Raw genomic sequence first — 14,026 nt, forward strand, 5'->3', positions numbered from 1 at the left:
TTTTCTATTTTTAAAGAATATTTTTCAGTTTTTCTCTCTTCTCTCTCTCTCTTTTTGCGTTTAACTTTTTAAGCACTTTTTTCCTGATTATACTTACTTTTACTTGAGTAACATTTTAACATTTTTTGCTTTTAGTGGTTCTACTTGAGTAAAGTGAATACTTCCTCCACCACTGCAGTAACATTACAACAGAGTTAATTGTCTCTCTTACTTCCTTTTTTTTTTAATCGTATTTTTCCTCTGATCAGCTGTTTTGAGGATGATGACGTGTTTCCGGTCTCACACCCGACATTACAACAACAAGACAGGGAGCCGAGCAGAGGAGACGACGGTAACACAGCCGGAGCAAACAGGTACGAGAGGAAACATCTGTGATCGCTACAACCCGACTTCACATCGCTGAGTTTACGCCGTTAAACGTGCTGTCACCGCGGTCATCGGTTTCACGGATCCAACCGATTTATTTATTTATTTATTTTTAGCGAGCAGCAGCGAAGCTAACGTTAGCCGACGAGCTAACCCCGTTACCGTGAAGGGTAAAAAAACACAAACGGCGACATAAAAACACAGTTTCGTGCGTTTGTTTAGTGGTTTGTGAACATTATGGTTGTGCTGGTTAATGGCTGTGTTAGCTGTGGATCTGCTGGTTTATCTTGAGTTTGGCTGATTGACGGTTAATTAGTTGTTTTGACAGTTTACTGTACAGATGACGCAACTCGGCAGGTGTCAGGAAGTCTGACCGGAAACTCGTGACCCCAAAACAACAACAACAACAACAACAACACCATCTATTCTCTGTTTTCGTGCTTAAATGTTTTTGACAACACAATACAAAAGTATATCAATAGCTAAAGTGGAAAACCTTTATGTGCTATATGCTAGCTAAAGTAGTTAGCTCACCTGTCAGGTGGGAATCTTTCACGCCCTCCAGGAAATACACGGCGCCATGGTCCCTTTTTGATTAATTTACTGGTTTCAACTGGACTTAAGTCAGCACCTCCATCACATCCACCGTAGAGCTGTTTTAAATATATAACAAGAATAGACTCACATTTGCTTCCCGTTTAAACTGTAAGCTCGACCATAAATATGCAGAATGATACATAAAAACAGATTAATAAACATACATCACTGTCTGCACACAACTAAGAGCGACTGAGTCCACTTTGCACAAAAATAAATCCTCGAAACCCTCAAAGAAACCTACGCTCTTTCTCTTTCTTCACCAGAAATCCAAAAAGTCTCACCACAGAAGAATTCCCACTGATATCGTTGGAAAGCTCCTGCGTCGCCCGCAGATGAAGCAGATGTTGTAGAGGGGGAGCCACACCCCTCCACCCACAGCAGGGGCAGCGTTTGGAGTGTTTGTCGGAGCCCAGGATGGAGGGGATTTGAGGGGGCGCTCTCCTCAGGTGAGTCCTGAGTTGTGACACTTGAGCTCTCTTGAGCTGCGGTTCTTCAGAGCCCTCCCCCTCCCTGCTAGTAATATGAGCCATGGACTCCTGGGCAGTTGATAGTCCTGTAACCCTGGTCATCAAGGCCCCCAACCAGAAGTATGAAGACCAGACCATTAACTGCTTCCTCAACTGGACTGTGGAGAGGCTGAAGAGTCACATCTCCAACGTGTACCCCAGCAAGCCGGTAAGTCGCTCTCATGTTGGAAAGTTTTCTCTGTAGCCTTCGTTCTGACTCTTCAGCATTTTCCTCTGAGATACATGAAGTTTATCTTGTCGTAGAGTCTTAACTTAGAGATAAATACACAATATAAGTAATGTTCTGTTCTGCATCATCATTGTAGCGGTTCTTATCCTCGTCAGCACGTGTCCCGACTGTCATGGAAATGTAGATGTTCATATTTCCATTATACCTGAGCACTTTGATCCTTTGAAAGCTGAGCAAACTGGATTGAATTCTTTTAAAAACATGAGAGGAAGGCAGTGAACCGCGTCAGAAGAAATGACCTAAATAAAAGGAAGCAAAATTAGCCATAAGAAAAGAAACAGGGTGAAAGTTAAAAAAAATTAAATAATAGCAGACAATTATGTGAAAAGAAGTGCTTAAAAAATAATAATTCTGCAACATAACTTTTAATGAATATTTCTGATAATTATAAATGTAGTTTTCTGGATATTTTTGTCTAGTTTAAAAATAAATCTAAATCTGCTATGTCTTGCAATTTACAGAACAATTCTTGCCAAGTTGCCTTTTCAAAAATTTCCTGGTGTTTTTGCAAGAAATTCAACCAATTTTCTCCGAGTTTAAAAGTTTAAGTGCTTTTAAAATGTGTCTGAATGCAGCACAAGAAAATGATGCAGATCCATGTTTCAAAAAGTTAAGGCCATATCTGCGTTCTCTTAAAAGCGGAGGTTCATTCTTGACCTTGGAAACACTCATTGAGTCAGAGACACCCTGAACTGTTTACACTGTAAAGAAAAGCTTGTTTGGTGGGGGAGATAGTCACAGTCAGTGGCCTAAATGCACTCGTCTGTTGCTGTTTTAATAAATCCAAACACATTTTTGCTGCCTCACAGCGTCTTTACTGTCTGATCATTTCTTTGTTGTAGCTGTCCAAGGACCAGCGGCTGGTGTACTCAGGACGGCTTCTTCAAGACCACCTACAGCTCAGAGATGTGCTTAGAAAGGTAAGATGGCGCTGTGTATTTTTTGTGTGTGTGTGTGTGTGTGTGTGTGTGTTGAATGCATGAGCAAGTTCTGCATGGATAAAATGCAGTTTGGTGAAGAATGAGCCTTAAAAATATATATGTAATTATTTTACTTGTAATTGTTTCGTCTATAAAATAAATGAAGTTGTGAAAAATGCTTGTTAAAATTTTTCTAGTCCAAGTTGACGTCTTTAAATGTCTTGTCATCAAAAAAAACCCCAAAATCACCTTGATTTAATGTTTGACAGAAAAAAACGCATCAAACCCTGTTTGTGAAGCTGGGATCAGCAAATCTTTGGGGATTTTTGCTCACACACAGCTTGTTCGTGTGTGTGTGTGTGTGTGTGTGTGTGTGTGTGTGTGTGTGTGTGTGTGTGTGTGTGAACTGTGGGTGAACTGAAACAGCCTGCTGAGGAAACAATAGCAGATCTGATGCGTTTTAACAAAACAGAGTGAGCATTGTTTCTGAATTCTGGTCATTTCCACACTAATCCTTCCTCCCTCTCTCTCTCTCTTTCTCTCGTTTTGTCTCTGATCTGTTGCTGCCTTCACCTCCTCCTCCTCCTCCTCTTCCTCCCTCTCTTCCTCCCGTGTCTTTGGCTTGTGATCCGACCTCGGCGACCTGCAGCAGGATGAATATCACATGATGCATCTAGTGTGTACCTCTCACAGCCCCCCAGCCTCGCCCATGACTCGAAGCCCCTCCATGGCCAACTCCTCTGCTTCAGACTCCAGCGTGAGTACACACACACACACACACACACACACTCTTCACCCCTCCTTTAGGACTTAAACAATGTGTGTGTCACAGCTTTGTAGTTTGGCATTTAAGGCTTGTTGGAGGTTAGTTTATTCTTAGTCAAACATTTATAGGACCTGCTGAACCGTGATGACGTCCACTTTTTGATTTAGAGCTTTATATTTTGTACTCAGCTAAATCCCGAATATAAAAACATAAATAAACACACACTGTGGAGTCAAGATGTTGAGGTTTGTTCGGATTAAACCGGAAGTGAACTTTTACTTGAATTTATTCACCAAGCCTCTTTGAGTGTTTATTCACTACAAACAACCGTTTAAACAACTGTGCAGACATTAGCTGCAGGGATGCACTGACCCAGATACGATAAAATAATCATTAATAAGTCCTACAAGGAGGAAATTTGCATAATTACAGCTGCAAAGGGATATCAAAGTAAAGTATGTGCAAGATAAATAAAGCAAAAGTAATATTATTAACGGTACAAACAAGACGCAAAACTTAATGGTGAAAAAAGTATTTACACCAGTTGCACATGGATAATTAGACATTGTGATAAATTGAACGTTATGATATTGATGAATATGATATAGTCTGTTTTCTTTGTATTATATCAGAAAACAGCTCTACGCTCAGCTCAGGTTTTCTGATTGTCGATTTTCTTCTCGCTCCTCAGAGTTCAGACGGTGCCAGCTCCACCTCCGCCGCCACCACGCCCAGTCAGGACAGTCAGCCAGCTTCCTCCTCCTCTGTCCCAGGAAGTTATGATGGCCTGAGATATCGAGGCGGCTTCCCCCCGTACGACCCCCAGAGCCCCGCTGGTGTCCCTCAGTGGTAAGAAAGTCTCTGATAGAAAAACGTCCAAAAGCAGTTAAATGACGCTCTGTGGTGGACAAATCAGTCTGTTGCTGAATATATGACATAATAAATATGACATTTGTCCACAGGCCAGATGGAGCTCAGGTCCCTTTACAAGGCGGCCTTCCTGCCAACATGCCTGCTCACCCCATGTACATGCCCATGCAGATGCTGTGGTGGCAGCAGATGTACGCTCGACATTACTACATGCAATAGTAAGTTAAGAAAAAGTCAATAAATGGTCACAGCTGCTTCTTTATCATGATTATTATTAATAATAATGAGGACTTAGATTACCAGAGTGGGTTTTCTGTTGTATTTTCCTCTAAATATCTGATTCTTTTCACCTCCTCTCATCAGTCAAGCAGCTGTAGCCGCCTCTCAGCCTCCCACCGCCCCCCCTCCTTCCTCCCCCTCCTCCTCGCCTCTTCAACCCGCCCAGCCCAATGAGGCCGTGCAGCCCCCGCTGGGGCCCAACCCGGCCCCTAACCCTCTACCTGAGAACCAGCCGGCAAACCCCAACATCCAGATGAACGCGCAGGGCGGGGCCGTGTTGAACGACGACGAGCTGAACCGCGATTGGCTGGACTGGTTGTACACGGTGTCTCGTGCCGGCGTCCTGCTCAGCATCGTTTATTTCTACTCCTCGTTTAGCCGCTTCGTCATGGTGGTCGGCGCCATGCTGCTTGTCTACCTGTGAGTTAGCTCTGCTTTATTTTTACATATTTCTAACAGCTCTGACTGCTTTAATCCTTTGAAACCTGAGCAAATTCACCTGATTTCATCCAAAAACATGGGAGGAAGACCCCCAAAATTAGCAAATTAGTAAAAACTTAAAATTACCTAAAAATAAGCAAAAAAAAAAGAAAGCAAAAACAAACAAGGAAAGTACCTGAATAAAGTAATAAAAATTAAAAATATTCTATTGTCTGCAACATTTTTTTGAACAAATAATTCTTATAATCTGAATATAGGTTCTGGACACTTAACCTTTCTATATATTTTTATTTTCTATTACACTTTTTTTCTTTATTTCTCTCATATTTTTAAATTCATGTTCAGGTTGTCACTTTCTTACCTTTATTTCATATAATTTGCTAATTGCCAAGGGAAACTGATGTCCATCCAGGTTTCAAAGGGTTAATTTGTATTGGTTGATGACCAAAGTCAGCTTTTATGTTTTTTTGTTTTTTTTTCTGTAGGCAGAGTTTCACCTTTGAAACATGTCTCTGCATATGTGGATTTTAAAGATAAAAGCTTCATACCCAAATTTAAAAGTACGCTTATGTTTTTGTTTTTTTTCCAGGCATCAGGCAGGTTGGTTCCCCTTCAGGCCGGAGCAGCAGAACCTCAGAGGAGGAGAACGGGCCAGAGCTCCTCAGGAGGAAGCAGAGAGACACCAGGACATGCAGGAAATGGTGAGGTGGAGAATAGATAGTTATTGGTCAAATCTGAATTAGCATCAGTAGTTATGATCAGATTGTCATAATGTATCATTACATCTTCTATTTGTTCTGTCTTTGTGACCAAAACTGTCTCCCGTCATCTGTGTGACAGGAACGTTTGATGGACGAGGGGATGGAGGACGACGACAGCGGGGAGGAGGGAGGTGGAGGCCCTGACGACCAGGCTGCTGCTGCTGCTCTGCCCGAGCCGAGCTTCCTTACCACCGCGTGGTCCTTCATCAGCACCTTCTTCACCTCGCTCATCCCGGAGGGGCGGCCCCACCCGGCCAACTAGGCCGACGCTCCCCCTCTCATATCCTCCTCCCCTCCTGCCAGCAGGTACCGCTCTACAGAAGTATCACAGTCCCACCTTCATCTTTACTGCCCTAAATACCCCAAAACCATCTTCAGATGCCCCCATATGTACTAATCACAACCCCAGTCAGTCGGGTACAAACCTCCGACACGCTGCCAGCAAACGGACCGAATTTTAAAACAAGCTCCTCTGAGGTTTGAGCGCAGACGCAGAGTTCTGCAGGAGAGTAAGAGACTAAAGGAACATGTAGAAAGTCAATCTCACGTTGTTTTGATGGAGTTCAAATGCTCCAACAGTGAAAGTTGTTTTCGTGAATTCGTTGAGACGTGACGAAAGTGACGAAGGAGGAGGAGGAGGAGGAGCTGTCTTCCATTTTTAGCAGTGATAACTTCATGCTTTTTAAACTTTTCAATGATGGATGTGACTCAAAAAGAAAAAAATCATAAATCTCCCTGAAACGACGTGGAGACGTGAGTCCTAACAAACCATGAAAATCCACAACCCCAAAGACATTTTCATGTGTGCACATGACGCGCACAGAGACATTGCAGCTACTGAAGCACATTGTTTTCCCACTTTGTGTATTTGAACATTATTTACACATGTAAGTATATGCATCTTTAATTCCTGAATATATGCTTTTTTTGAATAAAAATATTGCTGCAGTTCAACTCGTCTGCTGTGTTTTACTTCCTGTCATTTTCGACTGCCTTTCCTCTGATGTCCTGCAGGTGGCGGCGTTCACACACGTATGAAGAAGAAATTGTCTTCATTCAACCTTCACTTTCACTTTGAATCTAATTCTTTAAGTTTAGTTAGTTTAAATCTGTTTGTACATAAACCCAGAATTATTTGTAACATTGTCTGTCATGTCCCATTTTATAGTTGTTTCCTGCGTCTGTGACATTGTGTCTTTGTGATCGCTTAAAATATCTCATGTCGTATGATTATAGTAATATTAATAGTAATAATACAATATAGTAATTTACAAATTAAAGCCGGTTAGATTGTTTCATATGTCATAAAACCCAGATTGCTGACTAAATGCTGACTAAGACGTAACGCTTTAACTGCAACATTATGTTGAGAGGTGACAGATCATAAAATGGTCTTTTATAAAAAGCTTCCCACAATGTTACATGAGAACAAAGTAGGAACATTTTCAAAGCAACTTTCAGAAATTGTTTTTGAGGACTGAGATTACAGACCTTCCTTTGTTTTAGATGAAAATTTAATGTGAAATGTTAACAATAAAAGAAAACATTTTGAAGTGTATTGAGAATATTGTCCAAATTTTAAGAACATTCTGGGAACCAAAGGAAAACTTGCTGATGAAAATGTTACTAAAACAGTCAGTGGTTGCATTGTATCGACAGCTACACGATTATTTCTCTGCAGCTTTATTCACCTTTTTTAGTCCCACTAGCAGAGTGTCTTTGGGGATCTTAATAGACGTTTGTTCCTAATGTCGATCCAGACTAAAATATCTCAACGACCACCACGTTTGATCCAGACGTTCAGGGTGCCCAGAGCATGAATCTTGTTGGTGATGCTGTCACTTTTCTTCTAGGATGAATCATGAGGTCAAATTTTTATGTGTCAAAAACTTTGGTTTACAAGCTGCAAAAAAACTAACATCCCCATCAGCCAGTGCTAATGTTTCATTGACTTTCACCCGCTGAAGACTGCTGGGTGTTTGTCTGCAGATCGTAGTGACCTTCAGTTAAACAGCTCACACATTTTGCTCAGACTTTATAAAGTTTATTTTGTGTCCTTGAGTTTTAAAATCGTCTTGATGAGAGTTTGGATTTTGTCCCCGCTGGATGTTAAAGTTAAACATGTGCAGACTCTGACACTTCCCTCACTGACAGAGAGGTGAGCGGGGAAGCAGCTCAGACAGCGATGCACTTCAGAGAGTCCTCCAAAACCCCCTAATCAAATGACCATGGATTTTTGTGTAGTTGGTCGTAGAAGGCCCAATTAATTATGCATGACAGCGGCTTGACGGCCATTTGATTTTGTTACGCTTGCCCCCTCCGAGCCGCCGATCCAATCAGGTTAGGATCCCCCCACCTCGCTCTCTCCCTCTCTGGGGTTAGACTTCTCTTATCGGAGGGAGAGATTTCTTTAAGAGGGTGTTTGGGGGCTTGTAGGACATTTCATCATCATAATAAGTCCTTGTTATGCAGACGGCTCTCTCCTGTTTCTCTGCTATCAGGCCTCGTTGTCTTTGGACGGGCAGCAGTTGGGCTGGACACATGCCACAGAGATAGAGGGACTTTATTAAGTAAACAGAGAGAAGATGGGGAGGGGAGATAGAGAGAGTGACACCTGTGAGGGCGGGATGGTGATGCAGCACAGCACCTGCTCTCAGTCAAAGTGCCCGCACTGAGCGTGTGCAGGAAAAGTTTCATGTTAGGAGGAGAACGTGTCCGGTGTCTCTGAGCGGACTGATATTGAGTTACTGTGTGTTAAACATAAGTAAAAAGAAAAATGCAGAACCGAAATGCTAAATGCATGTTTGAGTGAATTAAAACAGTCACACTAAGAAATACCTTTTCAAAAAATTATACAACATTATAGACCGTAGAATATGGTAACACATAACATCATGCATCAACTTAGAAAAAATATTCCTTGTATAATGCATCGTAAAAAATGCAAGTCAATGTAATATAATAGAAATCTTGAAGTTGAAATAATTCCATACAATAAACATAAAAAATTAAAAAGATACAAAAATTTGTAAAATAAATAAGTAAAAAAGGTAGAAAAAACAAACAAAAACAAATCAACAACAACAACAAATTGTCAATGTTATGTTATAAAAATATGAAAATAAAAGTAACTTTATTAATAAGAAAATAAACAAACAAATTGAATATAAAAAATAAACAAAAGTCTAGCACATAAGTTTAGAATAGAGCGAGGGAGATTCTTGTTTTGGGGATTTTGGGGTCTTGTTGATGATATAAGTTCAATGGGCAGCTTCTGGGGCTCCACTTGAGGCTGACTTCAAAACAGAGTCAATCCCCATAAACCTCAATGTTAAAATGCACAACTTTACAGAAAAAAAGTTTTTTTTTTGGTCTCTTAAACTAATTTCCACATTTATGATAATTGCACTGGGGCTGAATTATTTCATAACCGACCTGTTTACGTTTTATGACGGCATAAAGGTATTCATAATTAAAGTCAGAGGTTATTTAACTAAAAATTAGGGGCAAAACCCAGAGAGGAGAAAAAGGATGCGTCGCTGTCCACAAAGTTTAATTGCTTTGAACGCACATAACAACTGAATTTTTGCAGCCTGACAGTTTTAGGGCAAAAATATGATTTTTGGAAAGTGAGCAGGACATGTCCTTTCCCCTGATGGGAGTTAGGCTCCTGAGAGTTAAAGTCATATTTATATCAGCCTAAAAACTCCAGTATGGCTCCAGTACAGATTCAGACGCGTGTCAGAGGTAATATTTTGCAACATGTTAAGTGGATTTTCTTGGCTGTGACACTGAAAGGAAAACTTGCATTTTTTGGCCAGCGTAGTCTTTCAACTCATTACTGTCAAAAACACATATGTTTACGATAATGTTTGTGATAAATACAATTATGCTGTGATTTGATTCCAAAATGTAGCTGCATTCACATCAAAACAGTATTTTGCATAAGCTGAAAGTTCAGATTTGAAGTTTTTTTTCAAGTTGCACAGAGTTTGCAGCCATATAATACCCCTACTGAGTATGATGTTAATATTCTATAAATAATTAAGGTCCCTTGAGCTAAATTTTATATGTGATAGAAGACGTTTTGGATCAAATGACTACTTGTAACGTGAAAGCGGTCGCTTGTAGTTTTGCTCCAACAGACAGTATTTCAACTGACTGCAGTTGTTCTCAACAGACTGTTTTAGCATCTTTTAGCTTTTTTCCCCCTTATTTTAAGACCTGCAACAACCACGGTTTTGATCCAGTCTTATCAAACTGTATGTTTTTCTGATTTTAGGACATTTCTCTGAATTTAGGACATTTCTGAGATTTTAGGACATTTCTAGGATGTTAACACATTTCTAGGATTAGGGGCTTAGCCAGAGCCTCCGCCGGGGTGCGGAGGATCATCCACTGGAACCACAAGACCTATTTTGATGCTGTTTTTTTTCACTCTGGCACCTTATATATACCAAAAGCACAAAAACCAAGTTCCCAATGTGAATCACTTTTTTTTTATTGTGAATCAGAAAATGGTTGGAGGGCCACTCTGCACCGAATCAGGTGCCATAAGTTGAGTATCACTGATGTAGATTGATAAATAGCACTACAGGTAAAATAACTTTTTGATTTTTGGGGTGAACTGTCTTTTTAATGGCATAACTTATCAACTTTTTAGGCTCCCTTGAATACCAGAAGTTATCTGACAGCAGCCATAATTTCAGACCACACTGGGTCTTCGAAACATTTGATAAAAACCCAAATTTTCAAACTGAAATCCAACAGTTTGCGGGCAGGGAGTAAAATTAGCGTCAGGAGGTCCTGTCGTCTCTGTTTGTCCTCGAGCAACTTTGCTTTCAAGGTGTATTTCCTCTAAAACGATTGCCCGCTGTTTGCCAACAGGTTTCACATTTCACCACAAACTCTCCCGCGTCCTCTGTCTTCCCTGAAGCACTCTGTGGCCTGTTTGTTAAAAGCGCTTTATCGCTAAATTTGACTTGGCACGTCTTGTCAGGACAGACTGCGGCTGATGAGACTCTTGACCTGCAGATAAAACATCCATTAAGTTGGCTTGTCTGGGCCCATTCTGCGCTCTTTCCCTATTAGCATATTGTTAGCCATTTGCAAGACGGGAGCAGCAATGGATACACACTGCCGTTGTGCAGCCAGTCACCACGCCATAAAGAACCACCTCTCACTCTGCTGCTGTGCTAAATGACGTCTCCGACATTGTAATGCTCGCCGGCTGTCCTCCGCCAGACGATTCAAACGACCGCTAAAAGCCCGGGGGGAAGGAAAAAAAGGGCCAAAATGCAAAATTGATGGAAATGACATTAGATTCAGCTCATGCTCCTCACTGTGTAAATTATGCCCCAAAATGGACTCTCTGGCCCGACTGCTGGCTCCAATTTGTTAGGCCATACCTCACGGTGGCTCGTCTTGCCCTTCCCCTCTCCCTTTAATCCAATCAGAGCCACACTGGATGTTATTTATTTGTTTATTTATTTATTTTCGAAGGATGTAACCGATTCTTATCAGGGCAGAAGTGGGGCCTTCTTCCTGGTGAAACGGTGACTAACGTCCAGCCATCGATCCGTCAGTTCGTCTGCGGTGGCGGGTGATGCTTCTGGTGATAGACGGCAGAGTGTGTGTGTGTATGTGTGTGTGTGTGTGTTTCTATGTATCAGTGTGTACTGGAGTCAACAGTGCAGATATGGCTGTGTTTTTCAATGCGCACACTGTGATTATTAATGATTTTTGCTCCATTTTTCATCCATGACTGAACATTTTGGGACCCATTCAAACATCAACATGCAGTAATGTTTGTGGTCATAAAAGCTTCGGCAAACTGCCTAAAATGTAGATCTACAACACTCCCATTTGAGGATACTTCTTATGCAGGTCTATTAGATTTAAAGAACATTATGATTTATGATCTTAGAGCCTGATTTAATAATTTAACAACTCCTCAGAGATTCTGAGTGGATGTTTTTGGCCTCATTTAGTTCATAATTCATGAAGTCATTTTTGGCAAGACTCTCTTTAACCTTCTAAAGCTTTCTTTACATGTGACATCTTCATTTTAAGGTCAAAGGCAGCTGATAGGGGCCTTATTTTTTTAAACAGTTCTTGCTCATTTATAGTAGAAACACATTCTCACCTCAAACTCGTCAAAACTGACACCTACTCAGTGGCTCTAAATGTCAAACTATGACGCTCTATGCATCATCCAGCATCAGTTTTGGATGTTGAGGGACTGCGTGTCAGTTTATGCTCCTTATAAGCATTGTGTTTTTTCAAAATATACTTCAGTTTTTATAGGAAATGCACACTTTCTATTTGTTAAATGCATGCGATGTCTTCAAAATACATTTTGAACGTACATAAAAAACTTTTTTTTTTTTAGGTTTTCTTCCTTTAATTTAGGTAACAAAAGTACATAGGTTTAGAAATCACAATTTGACTTAAAATAAGTTACTAATATAATGTGATATCATTTGACATAAGTTGCATGTGAAACATGTCACTGCCTCTACAAACTGACTGACTCTAGGTTTTACATGGAAAAAACAGCAGCCTCCTGGGTGAAGTCTGGAGTTTGATCTATCTGCCCTTTGCAGACTTTCTCAGTCTTTCTGAGACTGAGAAAAAAAAAGCGAAAAAAAAAGGTGTCAGTATGATTTGTGTGGAGCGCTCTCAAAGTTAACCAAGAGAAATGTAAAACACCTGAACTGCATTTCAAGTGTTGTATCAATGAGTCTGATTGCTCATGTCAGTGTGACGTTACAGTTTTTTTCTTTTTAGTAAATTGGCAAAAATGTGGAGTTAAATAAAGTGAAACTTAAAAGTGAGAGTCTGAATTTCTGAATGCACTATGTGTTTTTTTTAGTAGGTAGATGAAAAGTAATGTGGAAACCCATGAATATGATGAGAGGTTGTGCAGAAAACTGACATGTAAGGTTCAGTGCATCTCCGAAGATCTTTAAAACATTTTTTGCACAAAGATGAAAGACAAAGAGTTCACCGTCAATATCTCTGCTAATATGATCAGAAAAAGTGATGCTTTAACTTGTGATCTTTCATTGGGCAACTAATAACTGTATGAGGTTTGATGTGCTGCTATGATCAAATCAGAACAATTTCATAGCTCTGATAGTTTTCACATTTTCCGGTAGCAAGAAATAAGTTCTCACAATTTTAGTGTCTTTGGCAGATGTTTTGTTTTTCATCTCAATATTTAAGGAAAAAAAATACTGTGAATATTTACTGAAAGATGTAACACTTCACAACATGTCTGGATTATGTCGTGGATACAGATTATGGCTGTTTTTTTGCTGGTGTAAATTCAGAGCATTCAGAGCGCATTCAAACCCCTTCACTTTCTTCTCCTTGCCTTATGTAGACAGGTGTGTGTGTGTGTGTGTGTGCGTGTGTGTGTGTGTGTGTGTGTGTGTGTGTGTGCATGCGTGTGTCCAATTAGTCAAATCAACCACAGCTGGACTACACTCAAGCTGTAGCAAGCAGCTCAGAGTTAATCAAGAGAAAAGGGAAACACCTGAGCTGAAAGCTGAGTCTGAGCACTTCAAATTTCAATGTGATATTTCAGTTTTTGGTTTTTTTTGTATAAACTGGCAAAAATGGGTCATTGTTTAACAACAAAAATAATTTAAATGATTTTTGGATTTTTTTCTTACTACACAGATGAACAATTAATTGGAAACCTATGAGGTTGTGCAGAATATCTGTATATGTATATATATACTGTCTGTAACTTCTCTGCAGCTCTGAATTTTAAAATTGCACAATTTGCAAAACCAAGTCTGTAAAAGTTATTTAAACTCATCATGTATCTGATGGCTCATTTTAAACAGTTTCAGATTAATATTCCTGCTAATATGATCTGAAAACATCTGGAGGTTTAACTTGTAAAATAAAAAAATAATGCAGGTGGCAGGTAATAAACCACCTGACCACTAGATGGTGCTGTAGGATGCTGGTTATAGAGAAGGCTGTTAAAATCAATATGAAGCTTCAGAAACTGAACAGTGCTTCTTTACATTTCATATTTCATCCCATAAACTCTAAACTAGAAGATTCAGAATTCTCTGAATGACTTGCATGGGAAAAAGATAATAAATTAAAGAGATATTACACTGGACTCGATGAACTGTTGGGTGACACAGAATCCTAAATAAATATCTGTTTTCAGTTGTTTTTAAACGATTTCATGATTTCATTTATTTCTGAGATTCTGTGATTCATAAAGAGAGAAACGTGAACAC

At 40.0% G+C, this 14,026-nt stretch overlaps 1 protein-coding gene across 1 annotated transcript; it reads left to right on the plus strand.

The window, feature by feature from the left end:
* The first annotated feature begins 269 nt into the window (after positions 1-269).
* On the plus strand, positions 270-6,713 carry herpud2 (HERPUD family member 2). Its single transcript, XM_042490924.1, has 9 exons — positions 270-353; positions 1,230-1,641; positions 2,565-2,642; positions 3,292-3,399; positions 4,100-4,257; positions 4,371-4,496; positions 4,642-4,977; positions 5,588-5,699; positions 5,839-6,713. The coding sequence occupies exons 2-9, from the start codon at positions 1,495-1,497 to the stop codon at positions 6,019-6,021; spliced, it is 1,248 nt and encodes a 415-aa protein (XP_042346858.1). The 5' UTR covers positions 270-353; positions 1,230-1,494; the 3' UTR covers positions 6,022-6,713.
* Positions 6,714-14,026: the final 7,313 nt, after the last annotated feature.

This window comes from Plectropomus leopardus, chromosome 7 (genome assembly GCF_008729295.1).
Source record: "Plectropomus leopardus isolate mb chromosome 7, YSFRI_Pleo_2.0, whole genome shotgun sequence".
NCBI classification, from domain to species: Eukaryota; Metazoa; Chordata; class Actinopteri; order Perciformes; family Serranidae; genus Plectropomus; species Plectropomus leopardus.

What these genes read in the sequence shown, in the direction of transcription:
- herpud2 (XM_042490924.1), top strand. Translation starts at nt 1,495, where the DNA reads ATGGACTCCTGGGCAGTTGATAGTCCTGTAACCCTGGTCATCAAGGCC. An exon ending in TCAGAGATGTGCTTAGAAAG is followed by an intron (nt 2,643 to 3,291) that starts GTAAGATGGCGC and finishes GGCGACCTGCAG; the next exon opens with CAGGATGAATATCACATGAT. An exon ending in GCCATGCTGCTTGTCTACCT is followed by an intron (nt 4,978 to 5,587) that starts GTGAGTTAGCTC and finishes TTTTTTTTCCAG; the next exon opens with GCATCAGGCAGGTTGGTTCC.